This window comes from Pimephales promelas, chromosome 19, assembly GCF_988280905.1.
Source record: "Pimephales promelas chromosome 19, fPimPro1.hap1.1, whole genome shotgun sequence".
NCBI classification, from domain to species: Eukaryota; Metazoa; Chordata; class Actinopteri; order Cypriniformes; family Leuciscidae; genus Pimephales; species Pimephales promelas.
In genome coordinates, this window is record NC_142787.1 from 30,344,399 (window position 1) to 30,368,863 (window position 24,465).

The window sequence follows — 24,465 nt, forward strand, 5'->3', positions numbered from 1 at the left end:
GCTGGTGTGAGTGAGTGGAAGCGGGGCTAATTTGCATAGGGCAAAGTTGTAAAGTTACATTCAAGCTATTTTAAGACATGAAGACATTTTTTCAAGGAAAGAAAAATGTTTAAATATGTAATTTTGGTGATCAAATATGAATTTTTAAGGAATAAAATTAACTACAGGGGAAATGCACTAATAATTAAATCTATATATGAAGAGTTCAGATGCAAAAGCCTCTAAATGCCATTTGAAATTTTCTTCTTTAATGATGATTTTTATCAAACTTGTATATTTAAGTTCAGTAATTTCACTTAAATGGCAATGATAATTACCTATTAATTGTTATTTAAGTGAAATACTGAACTTAAATATACAAGTTTGATAAAAATCATCATTAAAGAAGAAAATTTTCAAATGGCATTTAGAGGCTTTTGCATCTGAACTCTTCATATATTCTCACACACACACACACACACACACACACACACGCGCGCGCGCGACACTAAAATACATATTCAATTAAATATTTAATGCCAGCAAACCTTTCTGCATGATACATTTATTTATAGCTATTACAAATACGGATGCGATGTGATGACGCAAAACAGACAAGCATTTAAAAAGGCATTTGAAGTACAAGTTCTTGGCAAATGAATCTTGAGAAGGTTTGAAGCATCAACTCCTCACCAAAATCAGTGTGTTTGTCCTCCTGTAGAATATATAATAGGCACCTTGCTTGAACCATGCAAATGAATACATTCTGCCTCCTACATTAACCAGTCAAAATAAAATATTGTAGAGGGTATTGAGTGTAAAAGAAAGGCACATGAAATATATAAAAAAAGAGTTGATGAGAACCTGTGTTTTGAGATTTCATATGCTCAGTGAAATGGTGATTGTAGAGGAAATGAAGAGGGGTTATTCTTCAGAGGAAGGGCTCATGTCCAGCGGTGTCTCTTGGGTAACACTGTCCATCTCTGCAGGTTCAGAGCTCTCAGTCGACGGACTCTTGTCTTCCTCGGCCTGGCTTTTATCCTCTTCTGTGTTATTACTCTCATCAAACCCTGACCCTTCGGCCTGCGGGCCGTCTCCGTCGTAGATGATGTCCTCTGGGTTAGGTGCGGGCGGACAGAAGTCTTCATCAGGGAGGAGATGATGAAACACTGATTCAGCCTGGAAATAAACAGAAACAATCATAATTGTGTCTTAATCAACAGGCGATATCTGATCCACAAAACGCAGTGTCTGCCTCCCTCTGCTGGACTCACCAGTTTAATGGAGTAGTCGCTGCCCAGGCTGCTGTCGGGACCGGTGCAGACGTGAACGTTACTCGGCAGGATGTAGCCGCCGCTGTCCTGGGCCGACGTGTCCCTCATGTTGAAGTACATGACCCACAGCACTGCAGGCTTGCTCCTCTCCACCAAACCTGCGGGAGGTTAAGCAGTCATTTCTTTACAGTCTTTTAAAGGAGTAGTTCACTTTTTTTAAAAAAAAACTTTTGCTGATAATTTACTCACCCCCATGTCATCCAAGATCTCCATGTCTTTCTTTCTTCAGTCGATGTTTTTGAAAACATTCCAGGATTTTCTCCATATAATGGACTTCAATGGGGTCCAAACAGTACAAGGTCCACACGAGAGCTTCAGTGCAGCTTTAAAGGACTTTAAACGACACCAGACGATGAATAAGGGTCTTATCAAGCGAAACGAGCAGTCATTTAAAAAATAAATTAAAAAGTTTAAGTCTTATAAGCACAAATGCACGCCTTGCTCTGTTCTGTGATGCGCGTTCGTGACTCTCCTATACGAACTCGTTCATTTTTGAGTCATTTTGCTCATTCGTTTGTTAAATGAACCAAATGACTCGAAAAAAGATTCGTTCATTTTGATGTACGAGTTCGAACGGGAGAATTGCGAACGAGCATTTGTGCTTATAAAACTTAAACTTTGTTATTTATTTATTAAATGAGCGATCGTTTCGCTTGATAAGATTCATCGTCTGGAATCGTTTAAAGCCCTTTGAAGCTGCACTGAAACTCTCATTTAGACCTTGAACCGTTTGGACCCCATTGAAGTCCATTATATGGAGAAAAATCGTGGAATATTTTCATCAAAAACCTTAATTTCTTTTCGACTGACGAAAGAAAGAAATCCAAAATCGCGTACTGTGCGAGTAGGCACTACATTTGAATTTACTTCGCAGCCGTTAAAAAAGTACACACTACATTAGTATGATTATGGTTAGTATGAATGCAATGTGGACGTCCTACATCAGCCATGTTTTTTTCTGTCACATGACCCACCAGTGTCTGCTGAGTTGGTTCACTTCCACTCATAAATCCTCTCCTACGGCTTCATGGGATAGTAAAGTGCACACTTCAGACTCTGTTTTTCGGACATTTTACTCTTTATTTACTCTAGTATTTCAGATTTTGATGGTATAGAAACGCACACTTAGACAGGAATAGATCAACAGACAAACATGTTTCAGTTTTGTTTTCCATGCCTCTCTGGACTGGTGTAAGACTGCATTAGATAGGCCAACTAGTCAAAAGTTGGAATAATATTGCACTTTCCTCCTATACACCAGTTTTAAAAGACTGACGTTGATTTATCATGAGATGAATCATTGTTAATATTTTGCTAGCGGGCGCATGACGTGGGTCATCGAATCTCTTTTTCTTCATCTCCTTTGATGACATCTTAGGCAAGACGAGCCCTATGGTCCAACAGAAGAGCGGAGAATCTCAAGAGTGTGTGTGTGTGTGTGTCTCGCTGGTTCGTTTAAAGCGTAAAGCTGTCAGTCTGTATCATTACCCTTTAAATACACGAGCCTCTGCCGCAAAAAGGTGGGAAAAGAAAGGCAAGAAAAAGCGAGAGGGAGAAGGTGTCAGTCTGAAATGTCAGAACGGTCATTACCCAAATGTCACACAATTATGACGCGTGTTCCTTTTCCTGCCCGGAGTGGCCCGGTGATTTGCTTAATTTGGCGAGGGGAGAGCTGTGGCGGCATCAATGTTTAACGCCGCTTCAAATACACCACCCATCCTCTCCTCTGAACGCTGCCGGGTCACCGATTCACAAAACACTGAACACACACACAGCCAAAGAATCTCTTCTATTATAGAGTCCAGACAGCCCAGAACATGCCACTAGATAATATATGGACAGTGTTGAAAAAATATACATTTTTATAATGATGTAAAAATGAATGAAATGACTCGAAAAAAGATTCGTTCATTTTGCAGGAGAGTCACAAACACGCATCACAGAACAGAGCAAGGCGAACATTTGAGCTTATAAAACGTAAACTTTGATATTTATTTTTGAAATAACCGATCGTTTCACTAGATAAGACCCTTATTCATCATCAGTGTTGGGAGTAACGCATTACAAAAGTGATACATTACAGTAACATATTAGTTTTTGCTGTAACGCAGTAGTGTAAGGCATTACTAATCAATTTTCAGTAATATTTTACTCGTTACATGTTCAGTGAGGCTTGTATTACAGTTGTATTACAGTGTATTGTCTGCTTTTACTTCTTAAAGGCAACAGACTTTGTGAAAGTTTTAAAGCAGTCTTTTAGTGTCAGTTCAGAGCGGTCGCGTCTGTAACATTGTTTTTTCCTCATAAATGCGAACACGAAAACTAAAATAATATTTTAAGTTCTATGGAGACCGGAGAGCCAACCCTTCCTCATCCGATTTGCGCAGTGTAATTAACAGAATTACAAAAAATATATTTTGCCTCCTATTTTTTTGTCACGCATGAATGTGTGTCTTTTCCCGAATATTAAAAATAAAACATAGACTGATATTTGTCTAATGTCTGGAGTCCTTTGAGGAAGTAGCCTATATACGTTTCAATACATGTATTTTCTGAGAATTTTTATTTCAAGTTTTGACTGTAAATGTCATGTCCATAATGCTGGACTTCCCCAATTTTAAATAATTTATCCTCAACTAGTTTTGTGGTGTAGGTCCACGTATTTTATAATGTTAACTTCAAATAATACTAATAGCCTAATTTAAAGATAAGGCAGCATTGGATCTGGACGGTAAGGAGAATAACGCTGGAGTTGGAAGAGGTGCGTCACGATTCTGTAGGTTCGTGGATCTGAGTCGTGTGGCGAATCGCGATTTCGGTTTCATATTGCATATCGTTACAGCCCAAAAGTTAAGTTCTACTTAGTTATTGTGGTGAAAGTAACTAAAAAGTAATACATGAGTAATGTAACGCATTACAATTCTGAGACAGTAATATAAGGTAATGAATTACTTTTAAATAACAGTAACAAGTAATACCTAATGTATTACAGTTTGGAAGTAATTTGCACAACACTGTTCATCGTTCGGTGTCGTTTAAAGTCCTTTGAAGCTGCACTGAAACTCTCATTTGGACCTTGAACCGTTTGGTCCCCATTGAAGTCCATTATATGGAGAAAAATCCTGGAATGTTTTCATCAAAAACCTTAATTTCTTTTCGACTGAAGAAAGAAAGACATGGACATCTTGGATGACACGGGGGTGAGTAAATTATCAGCAAAAGTTTTTTTTTAAAAGTGAACTTTTGTATAAAATATACTATTCTATATAAATGTATTATCTTATATCTTAAGTTTAAAAATGATACTGAAGTATCTGTAGGTATGCAGTGTTTGGGGGCAGTGGTTCTCTTCCGGTCATACATACGCACACATGTTCCCAGATGTGACAAATGTCAGATTAGCATACAGCAGCACTCCTGATGGCGGCTAACACACGCCTGCAGCTGCAAACCTCCCAAACCACTGCCACCCTCTAACACACACTGGCACACTGCTAGCATCCTTTGCAGCGATTTTCGTGCGAGCATATCAGTGAGTTTCACGTCTTTGTAAACTAAAGTTTTATGCGTTTTATGAAGGATCGTTCCTGTGCACCTATGCTACCATTGTAGAGGTGTGGTGGTGCAACCACAGAATCCGAAAATCTTAAAGGAGTAGTTCACTTTTGAAAAAAACTTTTGCTGATAATTTACTCACCCCCATGTCATCCAAGATGTCCATGTCTTTCTTTCTTCAGTCGAAAAGAAATTAAGGTTTTTGATGAAAACATTCCAGCATTTTTCTCCATATAATGGACTTCAATGGGAACCAAACGGTTCAAGGTCCAAATGAGAGTTTCAGTGCAAACTGCAAACTGTTCAAAGGGCTTTAAACGATTCCAGACGATGAATAAGGGTCTTATCAAGCGAAACGATCGCTCATTTTGTCAGTTTGAGTTTTATAAGCTATGACGCACGTTTGTGACTCTCCTGTTCGAACTCATTCATCAAAATGAACAAATCTTTTCCGAGTCATTTGGTTCATTCAACGAACGAAACGAATAAATTGACTAAGAAAAAGATTTGTTAATTTTGATGAACGAGTTCGAACAGGAGAGTCTATGTAAACGAATTACTATGTAGTATTAATTAACTACATTAAAATATCATTCCAATAAGTTCTTAGAGCTAAAACCTAAAGATGAAGTGACTTTGCCATCTTATTTTGGCTTATTTTAGAATGCTCTAAATGATAGTTTTTCCCATTCATTTCTATGGGTGCCCATTTTTGACCCAAATACAAGATTAAGGAGTTTTTTTCACCCACTTAACATTGTAGAATTGAGTAAAAAAAAAAAATTGTGTGTGTTCAGGAGGCAAACTTAGGAAAAGTAGCCTAATCTTCTACCGCTCAGATCAAGGGAAGTATTTTTTAAAAATAAATCAAAAACTATTTTGCCCACATTTGTCCAGAATACAGTTTTGGGGTTAATGTGTAATCATTATGGGACTGGATTTAAACTTTGTCAGATGGAGACCCAAGTTTGGTTTGAAGACAAAAAACACACCAAACACAATGTTGTCATACCATTCCAGATTTCTAACACTCACTCACAGCGTTTGGTGTGTTTTTTGCGGCTGCCAGACCAGAAATTAAAGTTTTTCCCTCATCTCCTTTCATGTAAATTTCATATTTTATGAAAATTCATATGTAATGAAATTTCATGACTCCTTTTCATTACTCGCTTATTTCATCCATTAGATTGAAAGATCTGTAAAAGCTCAATCATGCACATAGACTCAGGACAGAAGTGGTTGAAAGTGGACAAAAGAGACGGTGTAAACAGGAACGCGTCTCCCTCGTCTACTTGTGATCGGATCGATCAAAACTCAGGTGTAAACCAGGTGTAAACAGGGCCATGATGAAAGGGTGTTGTCGGTGGTTACCAGGGCGTTACTATGGAGTTGTTTTTATCTAGTCTACACGTGGTCATATATGAGCCTTGATCTTTTCGACGGGTTCAAAATCCCCAAGGAAATCTTCAGTAGTTGCTGTTGATTTGTTCCATTTGGCTCCATCATGATCTAAACAGACTCTCTTTCTCTCTCTCACACACACACACACACCGCTTTGACCATGGGGATGAATGAAGATCTACCCAGGTGACTTTGTCTCTCTGACCTGTTCTGGCCCACTGCTCTTCTTATCTAGCGATTCATCCTCAAGACCTCTGCCAGTATTTGTTCTGACATTTTAATTAAAATAGTACTAGCTCATTCCTGTGATAAAAAGGCTGTGTGTCGCCCAGCGGGGCCCCGCGTCTCGCACCCTCCGCACCTGAGCACACGTGCTTACACACACACACACACACAAAGAAACAATTATAACATTTCTATTTTGTTGAGCCGCAGACGTACTTAAATTCGCAACAAGAATCAATATTTAAGGCAATGGTTGAAAGGAGAGTATGTGCATGATGGGAAAGTGATAAAGATTAAAGGTGTGGGGGGGATGATGGCTGATAAAGAGAGATTGAGTTTGTTAGATGGAGTGAGGAAGGTTGAAGATGCCGTGGACTTGATGACCTTGATGAAATACAGTCATCTTACCATCACACTTATTCCACAAATTTTGATCAATTGGCACATTTTAGGAATCATCAATTATGACATGAAGCTATAGGAAAGGATCAGTGTCAAGAAATGAAATCAAGTCCAAACTAGACTAGTAGCTAAACTTGTCAAAATTGAATCGTAACAAGGCTTAGTGGGATTATTCATTTGCAAAGGCTCCAATTTAATTAAATAAATGTGTTTAAAAAGAGTGGAGGGCGGCAGCTTGTCATGAAAAGTGCATATAAAACAGTTATAGAGAAGATTTTAGGGCTCCCTGCAGGTTTCTGACAAAATAAACCAAGTCTGCTCACTGCAGAGCCAATGGGTGGAGCTTGACGTCCAGTTCCCCCTCTCTGGACCTCAGATGAGCTAGAAGTTCTCAAACTCGGTCCTGGAGGGCCGTTGTCCCGCAGAGTTTAGCTCCAACCCTGATCAAACACACCTACCTGTGAGTTTCTAGTGATCCTGAAGACCTCGATTAGCTTGCCCGGGTGTGCCCGGGTTGCTCTTGACGGCCCATAAAGTCATTAAAGAAAAGGTTTAAATATTCCATGTGCCTACAGCGGCTCAATTATAAGTTTATCAAGCGACGAGACTACTTTTTGTGCGAAAAAAACATAAATAACGACTTTATTCCACTATTCCATTACTTCCTTATGGGCGCATGCGCGAGAACTGAGACGAGGACGTTCTCATTCGTCTACTTCTTGTTACCAGCTGCTCACCGCTTAGGAGTTTTACCGCCACCTACCGTATAAAATGATGATCCATATATAAGGCGCTCCGGATTATAAGGAACACTGTCGTTTTTTGAGAAGATTAAAGGCTTTTAAGTGTACAGCGCGCATCTTCCTCTGCTTGTAAACAGAAAGTTTTGCGCTTCCAGCTATATCAGCACATCATCTTATACGGTAGGGGGCGATAAAACTCCTAAGCGGTGAGCAGCCGGTAACAAGAAGTAGACGAATGAGAACGTCCTCGTCTCAGTTCTCGCGCATGCGCCCATAAGGAAGTAATGGAATAGTGGAATAAAGTCGTTATTTATGTTTTTTTCGCACAAAAAGTAGTCTCGTCGCTTGATAAACGTATAATTGAGCCGCTGTAGGCACATGGAATATTTAAACCTTTTCTTTAATGACTTTATGGGCCGTCAAGAGCCAGTCCCTTAGGCAGTCTATATAGGACTGATCCAGCTCTCAGATTCAATCAAAAATATCTTTATTTGTGTTCCAAAGATGAACGAAGGTCTTACGGGGTTGGTACAGCATGGGGGTGAGTAATTAATGACTTAATTTTCATTTTTGGGTGAACTAACCCTTTAACCTTAACCATATCCCTCAACAGGTTAATTCACAGAAGTGGAGCAGGTCAAGGTCAAGCTCCACCCATTTGGATCTGCAGTGAGCACTACTTGAAATCAAAAGCTCAATAGTTTAACGTTTGAAAAGGAAGAAATCAAGAAAGCCGTAAATATTAGTATTTGAATTTTAATAGTATTTTTTTAATAAAAAATATTATTTTTTAAATTTAATAAAAATAGTCGTTTAAATGATATAAAATTCCAAATTTCTTTGGACAAAAAAAGGTTTTTCCCCCTAAATCACGCAATCCTTCACAGCGGAAAAAGTCGATCCAACGCTTGTCTTTTCTCAGATGTGGTTAATTGAGATTGATTCGATTCATTAATCAGCACATGATTTAATTATTTTTAAAAATCTTTTGACAGCCCTATTTAAAACACCAGACTTTAGACTGAACTCAACTAATAACACAAAAAAAAATGTATTAAAATATAAAAAAATATTTATATATTTACAAAACAGCCGATGTAACGAGGGCTTCTGGGAACAATTTTGAGAAATGATTTCAATTCAACATCTAAATAAATCATCTAAAGCATCTCAATATTCAAGGAAATCAAAAAAACTTACCACAACTATCACCAACATGCGTACTAACATAAACTGATCTTTTTTTTTTAATCTAATCTTTCCAAACTCACAATGTGATTCCACCCTTATGATCTGAAGGTATATAGATAGTGAGGTCGTATGTGACAGGTCGTTCTCAGATTCACTCTGAAGGAGCCAAGCAGACCCTGACAGAGCATAATGGGAATCAATGGGAGCAGCGCCTGGCCCCTGCCTGCCACACCACCATCAATATCAATCACGGTTATCGCCAATAACGTCTCCATGTAAGCCCTTCGCTGAATGTCACAGCAATACCAGATCTTTCTTTAAAGAGAGGAAGAGATGATCTCTCTTTGACACGGGCGGCAAGGTTAGTTAAGTACTGTTAGCGGATCTGTATGTGCAATAGGAGGTCGATGCGCAAAAGGACTGAAGATGTTAATGGGTTTAAATGACGGGGAGATTTAATTGGAAGTGAAAGAGCTGGGTCAGGTCTTACCTCCACAAGGTTCCTCTCCAGGAATGGCGGGAACGTCAAACAATTGAGATACAACTGGAGCAAGATCTTCTTGGGCCGTACCAGAGGATGAACAGGTCAAGTGGACCAAATCTGTTCAAAGAGACCACAATTGTGCACAATTCAGAAAAAAACATTTCTTAGAAAATTCCATTGCCATTTCTATACACACACACACACACTGGTACTTCTATCATTATGAGGACATTCCTTAAGCGTAATGGAAGTTATACTGAGCTACTGACATTTTCTAGTCCCTAAATCTACCCATCACAGAAGTGTATTTAGCGTTCTGAACTACAAAGACATTGGCATTGTCCTCATAATGTAGCCTGAAAGATAATACGCACTACACTATAAGGACTCATAATGTAGGTCAAACCAGTGTGCACACACACTTTTTTTCTAGGCAAGTTTTAATTTTTAATGCTTAAAAAAAAACTTCATTATAACAATCAGGAAACAATTTTCTTTGATAAATGAATAGGATCAGAACTCAAGCCCACTCATGTCTGAGCATGCTCACTTTCAGGCGGGCATACACTGTGCGATTTCAGCAAGGTACCTACTCACACTCAACGAGTAAATCGCATGCAATGCAAAGCCAAAGTTCAGGATTTTGCGCTCACACTGTACGGTCCGATTGTCGAGCTGCGACTTCACTGCTCACACTATACGTGTAATATCTGCGATAACTCCCTGGATTGCGCCTATTTACGTGTATGTATCCAGAGATATTGTAAAAAAAAAAAAAAAAGCATCTGCTATCAATATCAAGATGATTTAGCATTTTCAATTTATGCATTTAATTATTATTAGTATTATTGAATTGTCATTATTAGGGGAGGCCTATGGGCTAATTTTATTATTAAATTGATCCGCTGTTATAATTAATTTGCCACGCAATATTTTCACAGCACATAACCAACGTGAGGATAATAAAATATTACATAATCTTACTCCTCATTAAAAATTGTCTAAAACATTTAGGTCGATTACAATGAATTATAGGCATATAAAATAACTATTAACAGTCTATAATATGTCCGAACATTGCCATAATTAATAATCAATGAAAATTAAAAACAGGTTTATTTTCAAAAACATTGTTTGATAAATTAATAAGGTGTTACATCGCAGGTGGCTTGGAGGATGTGGGTAATATTATCCATTTTGCAACACGAACTGGAGGTAAGCAACAGTAATTTGTAGCTAGTTTGAACTACAGAACTTAAAGATCGTTTTTATTTTAATTTTATTTTTGCTGCAGATGAAATGGTTAAACTCTGTTTTCGCGCAGGTGCAGTGAGGGAAAAAAACACTGAGTTTAGGGCAATCGGTTCGTAGCGTTGCTTCAGCTGTGCGATATAGTCACGAGGAGCGACCAAAATTCCTGACATGCCAGAAATGCATCCGACCATCCGATTGTCGATCGTGAGCGGCTAATCGCCTCTCGTTACTCCCTGTACACTGCACGACAAAGCTGAAAATCGGTCCGGCACGAAAAAGAGTCGCACGAGTCAGAATTCGGCTCAAAATCGGACGAAAATCGCACAGTGCATGCCCGCCTTTACTGGCAAAAAAATTAAAGTTGCTTAAAGGTGCAGTGTGTAATATTGACAGCTAGTGGCTGAAATGGGTACTGCAGTCCAAATTCAAAATATTAGAGAGAGTAGTTTCTCCCCCTGAGACTCAGGCACTGAAATTTTCATTCTTATTCGGTCTGGTTTATTACCGTTTACGTCGGACCGTGTTTCGGTACCCAACTCTATCCACAATGCATCCGTCTGCATTTTCAGTACCTTCGTCCATATTTTCTAAAAGTTTCTGCCGGTGAAATCACAAAGCACTGGGATTGATCTGTGATTGGTCTGTTAGCGCATTAGGCCCAACCCCCTATGGGCAAGGGTGGGAACTAGTGCTTGTAGTCTTTACAGAAATCCCCCCCCCCTTACACTTCCTCCTACAATGACGTAAAATGACGATTTTTGCGAAAAGTGAAAAAGGTAAATAGCAGATTTCTCTGGTCTCAGGGGAAAATGAGAGAGTTGCACGACCATTCAATAGTATGACTGGGTTTCTAACGATTGAAATCTTAATGCAAATGGGTGGAGTGTCCCTTTAACTACAGTAAAAAACAACAACATAAAAGCACCTTTAAATAAGTATGACAAACTGGGCTAACATCCTAATCTTAGAAGAACTACAGTAAGACTCTGGATCATTTTCAGGGCTACTTTCATGGAAGACCAGAGGGGAAAAGAAGAAACGAGCGCCACAATTCAATTCTCATAAAGGTCTGAGAAGTTCTACTAGAAATGTCCTGGGTAATCCCAAGAGTTCACACACACCACTTCCAGGCTTATCATTACTTCTCCGGTGTTCCTTCCTATGGTCTGTGGTACATGAGAGTGTGTGCGCGAGAGGATCAAAGAGAACAATTGGAGTGCAGGCAGCTCAGGGCGGCACACAGGCTCCGTGTCACACCGTGGAGAGGTGCACAGATGTAGGCATCTCCAGTGGGACAGGACGGGAGGAGCAGCTTCACTGAAGGCTCTAAAAACACACGGGACTGCAGAGTTTCGAAAAAGATTCTCTCCACTGCCAAAGGCTGATTTTAAAAAGTCCAGGATAGTTAAAAGTGAACACTTGCAGTACAGGTGGATTCACAATGGACATGTAATATTCCGTTTTGAATCTTGAAGAAAATAAAGTGCATGTACACTATATATACATATATAAAAATGTCTATAATTTATTGAGATAGTTCACTTTGAAATTATTTTTTGGTATGTTTTAGATTACCTCAAGGGCATCAAAGATTTAGTTTCAATTTTGATATTGTTATGTCAAAGCGTTCTTGTCTGTCAGTCATATAATGGAGGTCTATGGTCACCACCTCAAAGAGCATGCACAGAGAAGTCCAAATTAAACATGATTTAACGACTCGTAAATGTAAGTACACATTGACGGTAGGGCTGGGTATCGATTCACATTTCAATTTCGATTCGATTTCGATTCACAAGCTCTCAGTTCGATTCGATTTCGATTCTCGATTCAATTTTCGATTCTCGATTCCTGATTTGATTCTCGATTCGACTATAATGAAGATGCAATACAAATCCTATATTTATAAAAAAGAACAGTGGACATAAGTTTACTAGTGGTTAATTAATACAAAGAAATTAAGAGCCATAAACCTGTATATAAAACTCTTTTTATTTTAGGTACACTAAATGCATACAAAGAATAAACAGGATTTTGATGCAATATGCAAAAAAAGTCAGAACAGTCGCACAGCTTGATCAAACAGTATGATGTTATTTTATGTTTAAGATGGATATAGATAAATAAATATATAAATATTTTGACATTTTTTTACATTGATCTTACCTAAATGGTAATGTAATTTTTTTGTTTATTTTTTGTTTTTGTTTTAAGAGTTTATGTATGGAAGCTTGATTTCAATCTTTGAATTAAATTGAAAAAAGTAGCACAAATAAATAAAATAGAATAAAGACACAAATTAAGAGACATTTTGGGGCAGTTTTTTGGGTATGTCAGAAATACTACAGAAACTGAATAAAGTAATCCAATGTAAAATAACACTGGATAGTCTTTTTAGTCCAGACTGAATTAAATACAAAGGCTTTTAATTCTGATTGCTTACAATTAATACTATATTCTGTTGTTATGACAACAGAATTAATGACTGACACAAATGGCTGCGTTCAGTTTAAGAACTAGTGCGCGAATCCATTACTGTTTCATTAACTTTCTGTCACACACATTTAATGCTAATTTAAGACATTAAGACCGACTGTCTTTACGAGGTTACTCACCAAGACCAGAGTTTTGACATAATGTCGCGTGTTTTAACTGTTAAAGTGATATAATTCAGGGACAAAACTTTTGTTTCTGGCGAGCTGTTTGTGAGTCAGTGAAAGACAGCTCTGAGAGTGCGCGAGCACGGGATGGTTAACATTGCTTGTAAAACACAAAAAGACGTGAAAATGATAAACGTTAGTTACGATCATAGGTTACGATGCAATGCTGGCCCGATTGTTAAGTGAATATTCCGTCATGTCCCGACTCCTAAACGCGTGTGTGTATCGACAGCTGCAGCGCTTGCCGCTTGCCTAGTGCAGAGAGACGAGAAGATGCAGCACCGCGTCCGCGAGCCCTTTATATGGAAAAAAATCGATTCGTGGCCGTTGAGAATCGATTTTGAATCGAACACATTTTAAAAAACGATTAATCGAAAAATCTATTTTTTTGCCCAGTCCTTATTGACGGCCTAAGACACGAAACGAGCGGTTTGTGTGAGAAAACAGTATTTATATCGTTTTTACCTCTTGTAACCACAGCCACGTCCGAGTGATCCGAGCGCTTTGTGGCTGTGGTTACAAGAGGTAAAAACGATATAAATTCTGTTCGTTTTCTCACACAAACCTAGGCCATCAATGTGTACTTACATTCACGAGTCATTAAATCATGTTTGACTTCTCTGTGCATGCTCTTTGAGGTGGTGACCATAGACCTCAATTATATGACTGACAGACAAGAACGGTTTGACCTAAAAATATCAAAATTGAAACGTGTTTCTTTGTAAACATCCAAGCATGAAAACCAATTCTAGTAGACCCCAAAAACAAAATCAAGGCCAAAAAAGTCCTCTTTAAAACATACCCCCAATGTAACGTGAAGAAGCTGAATCTGAAACATCTGCTTGTTCAACCATATTTTTTTGCAACACAGTTTGGTGCAGTGTGTAAATAGTTCACCTTCAAAGTCTACAATCCGTGGTCTTGGTTTCGAAAGCACATCCAACACAACCAGCAGTGCAAGTCATAAGTGGTTAATGATAAATAAAGACCATCTTCTCCTGCGAACGCATGTCTGTCACGGTCATCATCATCCGCTGATTGCGAAGGATGCTTTCAGGTAGAAGTGCATTACTTAAAGAGGAATGACTATGATCCATCTCCCCGTGGGGATCGGGCTATAGAAAAGCAAACGATAGCTCTGATCCCGCTTCCTATCATTTCCCCTGAACTCAATTCCCAGAGAGAGGAAGTGGAGTTCCACTGATTAAGCTTTTCATTCCCCCGTGAGGACGGAGTCAGTCACTGGGGTCTGCGCCGAGACCACTCCACCTGATCTCCTTCACCATGATTGATAGCGAGATATGGCCAGTGTAACAAACACAATAACTTTCATAAATAACAATGGAGTTAATGATGGAGTCATCACTGAGGTGAGTGTTTTGAAGGACAGTTTTGACATTTGGGTGTGTTCAAAGAGTATCAGTGTGCATCACTGTGACAATTCTTGATACTGGTTTTGTATAACAATGCAAAACGGAAGCATTTATTTAATAGAGTGCCGAAGTGATGACGTCACTTTGTAGGACAGGTCGGAAGCTAGCGGCGCATGGGTTCGGTCGAAAAGCAATGCATTTTCCCCATAGACTTTTGGAAAATCGCAAAAAATAAGATCTGTGTTAAACAAAGAGTTGTGACCCTTACACGTTTTGTACAAGTTAATCCAAAATGTATACATTTTGAAGCCTATATAAAGATTTAAAAAAACACAATCAGACACAATAAAGTTAAAAAACACAAGCAGGTTATAACTGTGTGTTCTGTGTCGGAGATCAAAACGTGAAAATATTTAGAGGCTTTGTTCACCACAGACCTTATTTCAGGCCCATTCAAAAATCCCATAGACTTTAGAGCGAGGGAACCGGGAGTGCTAAAATGCTAACTCACTTCTGCGTTTTGGCCTACAGAGTGACGTCGTAACTTCGGCACTCTATTAATATGAAAAAGTTTGGAAAGATTCAGATTTTTAATTTTTTTTTAATTAAGTTGAAAAATGTTAAAATAAGTTTAAATGAGACTTTTAATGAAGTCTTATGCTCACCAAAGCAAATCAAATTTATTTTCAGCATCATTACTCCAGTCTTCAGTGTCACATGATTCTTCAGAATCCATTCTAATTTGCTGCTTAATATACAGTTATCAATGGGGAAATCTTGAAAAAAGTTCTTTGATGAACAGAAAGCTCAAAAGAACGGCATTTATTTGAAATAGAATTCTTTTGTAACATTATAAATGTCTTTACTGTCACTTTTGCTAAATAAAAGTATACATTTCTTGAATATTATTATTTTAAATATTACACCAAACTTTTGAATGGTATCACGGTTTTCACAAAAATATTAAGAAGCAAAAACTGTTTTCAACATTGATAATAATAATAATATAGAAACACTCGCAATGGAATTTGAAGTACTCCTCCTAGAGAATTCAAACACACGGCACGAAACTCGGTCAGCATGAAGTCAAGGCATTGAGGATGAAAGTGTGCGAGGGGATTTTTGATATCTCGAACGGTTTGGCCGTGGCGAGGAAACGAAATTATGGCGAGAATCGTGAAACAGGAAGTGTGTCAGAACTTCAGCATACATTAACTGATCTTGATGAAACTTCAGCAGTTTGTTTGCTGTAAGAGGACGATCACATGGATGTGAATATTGTGAGTCAAAGTTATAGCGCCACCAACTGGCAGCAGGAAGTGTGTCACTTTCAAAATGCTTTGAAATCACCCTCTTATTTTTACCCGATTTGCTTCAAACTTAATCTGTATAATGTAAATACATAGCAGATGAAGACCTGTGAATGGATTCTTGATATCTTTGATACTGTTGCCGTGGCAATAATAGAATTATTTTGTAACATTATAAATGTCTTTACTGTCACTTTTGCTAAATAAAAGTATACATTTCTTGAATATTATTATTTTAAATATTACACCAAACTTTTGAATGGTATCACGGTTTTCACAAAAAATATTAAGAAGCAAAAACTGTTTTCAACATTGATAATAATAATAATATAGAAATGTTTTATTTGGCAGCAAATCAGCATATTATGATGATTTCTGACGGATCATGTGACACTGAAGAAGACTGGAGAGTAATGATGCTGAAAATTCAGATTTCATCATTGTAAATTTTAAATTCTAATCATATTTTACAATATTTTGCAGCACTGGTCATCATAAGAGACTGTGGCCACTTTTGGCTAGTATAGACTTAATATTTGAAAACAGAAATTGCACACTATCATTACTACCGGTAGGTTGTTGGTAAATTTTAGAACTGTCAGAATCTGCTAATTGTTAGGAAATGATTGACTGTGCTTTGAAAAGTAAGCAAACAAGGTGGAGCAACATGCATTTCCCATATGATGATTATAGTGAAGGTATAACTGATGTGTGATCATGGCCAGAGTGTTGTGTGATGTGTAACTCACAGGTGCCAGGCATGCAGGTCATGGAGGAGGAACAGAGCTCCACCATCCTCACAGCTGCTGCAGAACATCCCAGAGGAGGAATCGTCACCAACGAGATCTGCCAATAAAACAAATAAAGCACTTTTTGGGTATTTTACCTAAATTGTGAGTCTGTCAAATAAATAATTGCATAGTATGTAAACTTAAGAGGATAATGCAGAGGTAAAACCTATTAGCTACATTTTGTGCCTGTGTAACAGGATCTATATAATAACAGGATTATATAGATCCAGACAATATTTCCATACAGTCCTTATTATGTGAAAACCAGTGGTGGAATGCAACAAAGTACAAATACTTTGCTACTTTACTTAAGTACATTTTTCACGTATCTTTACTTTACTTAAGTATAATAAATAGTGCATACTTTTTTACAACTACATTTACATAGAACTACATTTCTACTACTTTTTCATTACATTTTCTGATCAGTTTTTCCCCTGCCAAAACGTAATCTGACCATCCGTTCGTTGCACGTTTGTCTCACCAGTGACGTTTGGTTGCCATAGATACATCAACCCGGTCACACTAAATGCGTCTCGCACGCAGTGTGTTTATCGTGCAATTTATACGCAAAAATTCGTTTTTATGTGTATAGAAAACGCACCGTGTGTACATTTGGTTAGGATTAGCCTATGGCAAGCCAAGAGGTTCACAATTACACCATAAATGAATCGCGTTTACTGTGCCAAACATAGTTATTAATATATAGTAAGGATAAGCATGATGTGCATATTGCCTAATTGCAAGCTTGTTTCAGAAATGGTGACAACAATTTTTTTCCATCATTATTGAACATCATTATAGGAGTATTAGGTGGAACGAGTTAGAATTAAATGTTTTATTAATCATTAGAAAAAAATAGACATTAAGAGAATAAATTGTTATGCAAGTACTTTTACTTTTAATACTTAAAGTACATTTAAAATCGGGTACTTTTTACGTTTTACTTAAGTATGGTTGCCATTGTGTTGCTTCTACTTTTACTAAAGTAAATACGTATCTGTTTATTTGTACTTTTACTTAAGTACTGAGATTCAGTACTTCTTCCACCACTGGTGAAAACTGATTTTTAATCAAGTCCAAGTGCAACAAGACAGGTGTGCCAGCAAGAAAAGTGTTAAAGAGGAAGAGAACGCTCGTTTGGCGACTGTCATTCCAAAGGACGAACGGCTAATTAAAACCAGCCTGAATATTTAATTACGTTTTGTCACACACAGTCATGTAATATTCCATTTCCACACCGTGTCAAGACGCTGATATTAATTTCTGTTCGCCCAGGCTAATGAGCATAAATTACACCCACTTTTCCTTCCTCTCCTGATCTGCTTTGAATATTCAAGCATGAATTCCTGATGGAGAGCAAATTGGGCCGAGACTCAGGTGTTCTGACCACTCGGCTTCCCTTTCCTGTACTCTGGCGGACGGCACTCAAATTAGCCTGAGAGGACGCTTGCACGTCACCGTCCATTTATTTATCCAATTCTAAACAGAATTACTGTCCTTTCATTGAACTGGTTATTTTTTCCTCTCATAATTCACTTTAGAACGTTACGCTCGAGAACGGGATGTCAAAACTATTGTAACGATCCCACAAATCGGCTCTGATGTTTTGTTGCTTCTCTGCCTGCCGAATCTTGGACGCGTTCCAACAATCCATCCAAATGTGATATGCAGCATAAAAAAGATGTAATGCAATACAAGTTGAAAAGCGAAAGTGCAAGGCTGGCAAGAAACGTGCCCCACAAACACACACAGCAGAGATGGGTCAATGCCCTTTAAATGTGTACAAAAGCAAGAAAGCAAGCAAGCTAACCTGCTGATCGGACTGTGAAGGCAGCACAGATCTGTCCGTGATGAGCACCGCTCGAGATATCTGCCTGTGGACAAACAGAATTAATATCCTTACAAAAAAAAAAAATATTATAAAGGAGATTATTCAGAAAAGAGAAATGACCCTAAACATGTACAGTACTTGCAAGGAATAGGTCACACATAAATGCAAACTGACATCATGTAATTTCCAAACTTTTTTTAGTAACAACTTGACTTGGTTTGACTGTGAAATATGTGTGAAATACTGGATTTAAAGGAGTAGTTCACTTTTGAAAAAACTTTTGCTGATGTCTTTCTTTCTTCAGTCGAAAAAAAATTAAGGTTTTTGATGAAAACATTCCAGGATTTTTCTACATATAATGGACTTCAATGGGAACCAAACGGTTCAAGGTCCAAATGAGAGTTTCAGTGCAAACTGCAAACTGTTCAAAGGGCTTTAAACGACTCCAGACGATGAATAAGGGTCTTATCGAGCGAAACGATCGCTCATTTAATAACAAATTTTAAGTTTTATAAGCACAAATGCTCGCCTTGCTCTGCTTCCTGACTCTCCAGTTCGAACTCGTTCATCAAAACAAACGAATCTTCATCCGAATCATTTGGTGCATTCAACGAAAGAGACGAATGAATTGACTTGGAAAAAGATTTGTTTTCACAAATGTGCGTCACAGAACAGAGCAAGGCGAGCATTTAAGGTTAATATATAATATAATATATAATATATTATTAATATAGTATAATTAATATATAATATAGTTATTAATATATAATAACAAGGTTAATATAAGGATTTTTTTTACTTGACTGCAAAAGAACCCTCAATTGATAAAGATGTTGAGAAATGTGTTATGTATAAACTAGGGAAACCAGCCAATCACAGTATGAAATACAATTTGGTTAATTTGAGGTATATTAGAGGCATAAAGGAATAACAAAACGAGTATAAAAGTTATATTGTGATAGTATTGAATATAGAAGTTCTGATTGGGTGAAATGAAAGTGAGATGTCAACACTGTAACGCCCCTCTTCATTAAACAGCTGATGCACGTTAGACGGGACAATCAATATCCTTTATTCACGGTTTCTCATTAATTACAGTAATGAATACTAATGGACCTTTTTCACAGACCGTGATGAAGCATTTTAACTGTCACAGGCGTTGTAAATCCTGCTGTGTTTTTCATCTTTTCTTTTTTTAAATGTCTGTACATTATAACACTACACTTTGTATTATATTACCTTTGCATCAAGTTACAAAAAACGAGTTAGTTACCGCTGCTGTGAGGGGGTTTCTGGGAGTGACGGTAAAAATGTCATCTTTCTCTCTTCTGACGGCCGTGATCAATCTCTCTCTATTTTTTTTGCCTCTTTTTGAATGTTGTGAAAACACAATTGTGGAGTTTTTCTTTTGCTATTAAAGCAAATGGGAACCCAACAAATATACTGTACTTAACATAGTCTCTCATTCATCGCTAACACAAGTTAACCAACTATGACGACTGCTTACCTGTAATCTGTGCTCTGTCTTTGTTCATCTCTGATGTACGAATCCTCAACCACAAAATGACTGCAGCTGATCTTCTGACCACGTGTATCAATCACCGCTTTAACTCTGTGACGAACGCATACAAGAAGATGTGTCAGGACAAGAAAAAGCTCATGCCCCAAACCAGCTTTCTTTATCCAAAAACCTGCTCTACTCACAAAAGGGACAAGAGATGGTCAGATTATGATTTGAAGATAAAATATTAAACACTAGAACATCATACATTAGCCGTCTCATCCTTCATGGGTCAGGTGGTTCCTTCTAAAAGCTCTTTTTATAAAGAGAAGTGGCCTGCCGAGGAAAATGTGTTGCTTTGGCATTTTCCGGTCGACCACCATGGGACCTTATTTCGGAAAAATATTGTATGGTAGTCAATGGCAAGAGGCAACAAATATTTTGATCTGGTTTGAATTGTGCCCTGAATTACACATATGATGTTTGTAAATTTAAAAGATACATTTTAAAGTAAAGAAAGTCGCAGTTTGATGTAAAACCGTTGAGGTATAAGACTGTGAAAATACGTAATTACAAAGACTACAAACCCCAAAGGCGCACATTTTCTCCCAATGAATGAAGCTAACTTTACTGAGGCTAATGTCTGTCATTGTTTCTATAGTCTTACGTTATAAATTTACCGTCACGCCGTCATACCTGAGTGTTTTGTACCGGACTGCACACACACGAGCAGCGGATCTCGCTCTGTTTCGCTTCCCGGGAGATGTAGTTCATTGAGCGATTTTCACATAAAACTAAAGGTTACTCTTCTGTTTTATAACAAACGCCGACGTTTTTTACTTTCAGAATTATCTTTTAATCTGACAAACATCAGATGTGTAATTCAGGGCACAGTTCAGATGGAATAAAAAGATAAGTTGTCTCTCGCCATTTACTACCACACATATTTTTTTCCGAAATAAGGTCCCATGAACCGGAAGCGGAGGGGCGGGACTTAGGCTCTCTATAATTTTGCATAACGCTGGACCTACGTGGTTCATGACAATATATCAATCAGGGCTCGATATTAAGCCTTGTCCAGTGCTATATTGGTCATTAACTTGTTAATTTGAGTAAAAAAGTTCATGTCACGATTTTTCATTTATTTATTTCCAGAGGGTGTGCATGATCGTTGATCGATTTGATCAATAAATTCAATCATAATAATAATAAGACAATTTAGGGCTGTTCATTTACAAAATACAACTACAATAGCATACAATTACACTAAAATAATTTATACTGCAATAAATAAAAAATATATGGTACAGTACATTTTATTTACTGTAAATTTAAACTTGCATAACTTTTGCATACTTTCATTTTTTGAAGTGTTTTTACTTTAGTAATAATCTGCTCAGTGTTTCCTTTAAAACAAGACCAAACTTGGGTATATTCCAAAGCATTCTTGAATTACAACCATTTAAGTTTGAATAGTGCATTTTAACCCCCATTCTCAAAAAGGGTACAATTTTGGTACTTTGTCGGTTCGTCACATGATATCAAAATGTAAAATCTGGGTCCTGAAGAAAAACCAGTTGTGAACCAGAGGCCTAGGGCACAAGTTTGACCTATCCTCCTTTAACCTCTGCAAGCGAGAAGGAAAAAAGGAGCGAGTGAGAGAGAAAAAGGTGGAACAGAGGAGAATCTGTTGGCTTGTTATGTCAAGAGTTATAAATGTGCTTTATAGGGCTCATTATCCAAACTAATGGGCTGGGGGTGACATCCTTGAAATGGACTTTCACAACACAATAAAGGGGCAAGAGAGCGTCTCCCTCCCCTGACGAAAACTTCAGGCCTCGGAATAATCCTCCCCCCAATGCCTAGATTGACTGCAGGACAGATCTGTTTATGTAAATGAAGATTTATTTACTCGGAGGAACTAGCAGGGGAAGCGGAGGGTTTCCAATCAATCGTCAGCCAATGGGGTGAAGGAAAGCATTATGGGATACATTTCCGCAAACCTAACACACCTGAGAGCAACCGTAGCAGGACGCTCTTGCTCACAGGAAGCTGCTTCTGAATCGAGAGACCAAACTACGCATTTACGAAAATTACTGGAAGGCTATAAGAGAGAGTCGGGCCAATCGAAAAAACTATCAGACCGAACTTTCGTTCCGTGATCATGTACATGTGATTTTATGCTTTAAAACTTAAACGTGTTTTTAATTCTGTGATTTCACTTACAATTGTATCATTTATTATGACAAATTAAAAAAAATGGTCTTATATAAATTGTACAATATATAGAGTATATAGTGAAAATTGTTGAAAACTAATTTTATTTTACTATATATATAGATTTAGTTTTAGTCCATTAGTCCATAGTTTTAGCTGAATTTAGTTGTATACATTCTGCCTTAACAAATTAATAGATTTCTGTCCAAATATCAATTCTAGCACAAAATTTGGAACCTTGAGACTCTATGAGTACTGTTTCTATGGTAACGCAGTGTTCAATTACGAAACAGTTCACAGGATGAATTATGAGTTTGTAAGCTTTCAAATGATACCTAATTTATGATAACTACTAAAATATGTGATATACTAAAGGCGATAAAAAAAGATAATATTATCTTTTAGAGGATAATATTATTTTATTTTTTATGGATAAATACTAGATATAGAAACTAATTTTATTTTTACACATATATATATATATATATATATATATATATATAAACATTATTTTGCCTTTACAAAAAAACTAATAAATAATTTTTGGCATTTTGAATATGAATTAAAACAAATGCATTTTAACTAAATATAAACTTATTTTATGCATATAAATTATGTATTTTATTTGTTGCTAAAGATATATTTTTTTTTTATGGTGGGGTAAGTGAAAATGTTGGCAGTGCAAGTCACTTGTGTTTGCAAGTCAAATATCTGAACTACTCCAACTGTTGACAAGCAAACTGGATTGAATTTTGTTTGTCAATCAAAAAAAAAAAAGGTTGTTATTTTAGAAAAAAGATTTCTTCTTTTATATATTTTTTTCCTCAGCATTCAATATGTAAAGAGTTTTCTATACAAGTGCATACGTTTCTTCTGTCAGTGTGCATAAAACACTGAATAGTGCTAATGATTCCGTTTCACTTGCAACCAAGGCCTGTGTCGGCTTTGTAGATCATCATGAGAGTTCATAAATCGCCTTCATAGGCCTCTGAACCAATCAGCATGATAACCTTGCACCCGACGATGCATGCGTTCAAACTCATTTGAATTTTATATACGTCTCTGCAAATGTGCTTTTGTGTAGGCTAAACAGATCATATGCTGAACGACACCATGACGGATATTACAAGCAAGAAGATTATGTGTCTTGCTAAATATTGCATAAAATAGTACACCATTGTTTTAAATCAATGAAAGAAATCTGTGTATACCAGTGTTGTTATTGTTAAAGGGTAAGTTCACCCAAAAATGAAAATTCTGTCATCATTTACTCACTCGCCTCAAGAAGATAGTTTGAAGAATTTGGGTAACCAGACTTGCGTAGTATGGAAGTCAATGGGTCCATCAACTACAGTATCTGGTTACCCACATTCTTCAAACTATCTTCTTTTATTTTCAGCAGATGAAAGAAACTCATACAGATTAGGATCAACTCGAGGGTGAGTAAATGATGACAATTTTCATTTTTGAGTGATTTTAATGAAATATGACTTCATGCTTATCGTGACGTAAAATGACGATTTTTACGTCACAATAAGCAGGAAGTAAAACACTTAAATCTTTATTTAATATAAAATAAGGGGATAAACCATGACCATTCAAAAATATGACTGGGTTTCTAAAGATACTAAGCTTAATGCAAATGGGTGAAGTGACCCTTTAAGGAGGACTAACTGTATCTCTATTTCCAGGTTTCCATTGACATTTTTTAAAGCAAATTATAGAATAATCGCATAAAAAAAATCCTGGATGGAAACACCAAGATGTAATTGAGAATGTCCAAAATGTACATAAATACGGTGGATTTTTATTTGCTGAACTTGAGAAGACGTGCATAAACAACAACACATTTACAGCCACGCATCGAAATAATGCATAATCCTCTCAGATGATTGGCTACTACCTCTCAAATCAAAATGTATTCATAAACCACCATGTAACAAAGTGCTGTACAATATTCATTATTGCTCCCTAACGTAAGGCATGAATTGAATTCGCAACATGGATAGTCAAAGTGGCTTGGATTGCTACTAAATCACAATAATAGCGCTGTTTGTTTTAGCAGGCACCTCCAAAAAAAAAAGCCATCCAATCACCGGTTGAGTTCTGTTGACGTGGGAAATGAATTTAGACAAATTAATTCGGACAAGTGATGGAGTTGCCTGTCGTGGCGGGGACAAACCGGACAGTGCTGGACCGTCTTCCGCATGGAGT

The 24,465-nt window shown here is 37.3% G+C and overlaps 1 protein-coding gene across 2 annotated transcripts in view; it reads right to left on the reverse strand.

Annotated features, from left to right (window-relative positions):
* Positions 1 to 493: 493 nt before the first annotated feature.
* The window catches only part of chm (CHM Rab escort protein), a 57,710-nt gene continuing 33,738 nt past the window's right edge, over positions 494 to 24,465 (reverse strand). The window contains exons 10-16 of one of the 2 annotated variants that reach the window (XR_016147611.1): positions 20,041 to 20,145; positions 18,513 to 18,576; positions 16,658 to 16,754; positions 9,321 to 9,431; positions 1,254 to 1,411; positions 844 to 1,158; positions 494 to 694 (exon numbers count right to left, since the gene is read on the reverse strand). Coding sequence is in view for 1 of the 2 variants with exons in the window: in XM_039676649.2 (XP_039532583.2) it covers positions 904 to 1,158; positions 1,254 to 1,411; positions 9,321 to 9,431; positions 16,658 to 16,754; positions 18,513 to 18,576; positions 20,041 to 20,145 (790 nt within the window). In the remaining variant the exon portion in view is untranslated. Of the gene's footprint in view, positions 1,159 to 1,253; positions 1,412 to 9,320; positions 9,432 to 16,657; positions 16,755 to 18,512; positions 18,577 to 20,040; positions 20,146 to 24,465 lie in introns of both variants that reach the window. The other variant, XM_039676649.2, reaches the window with a different exon arrangement.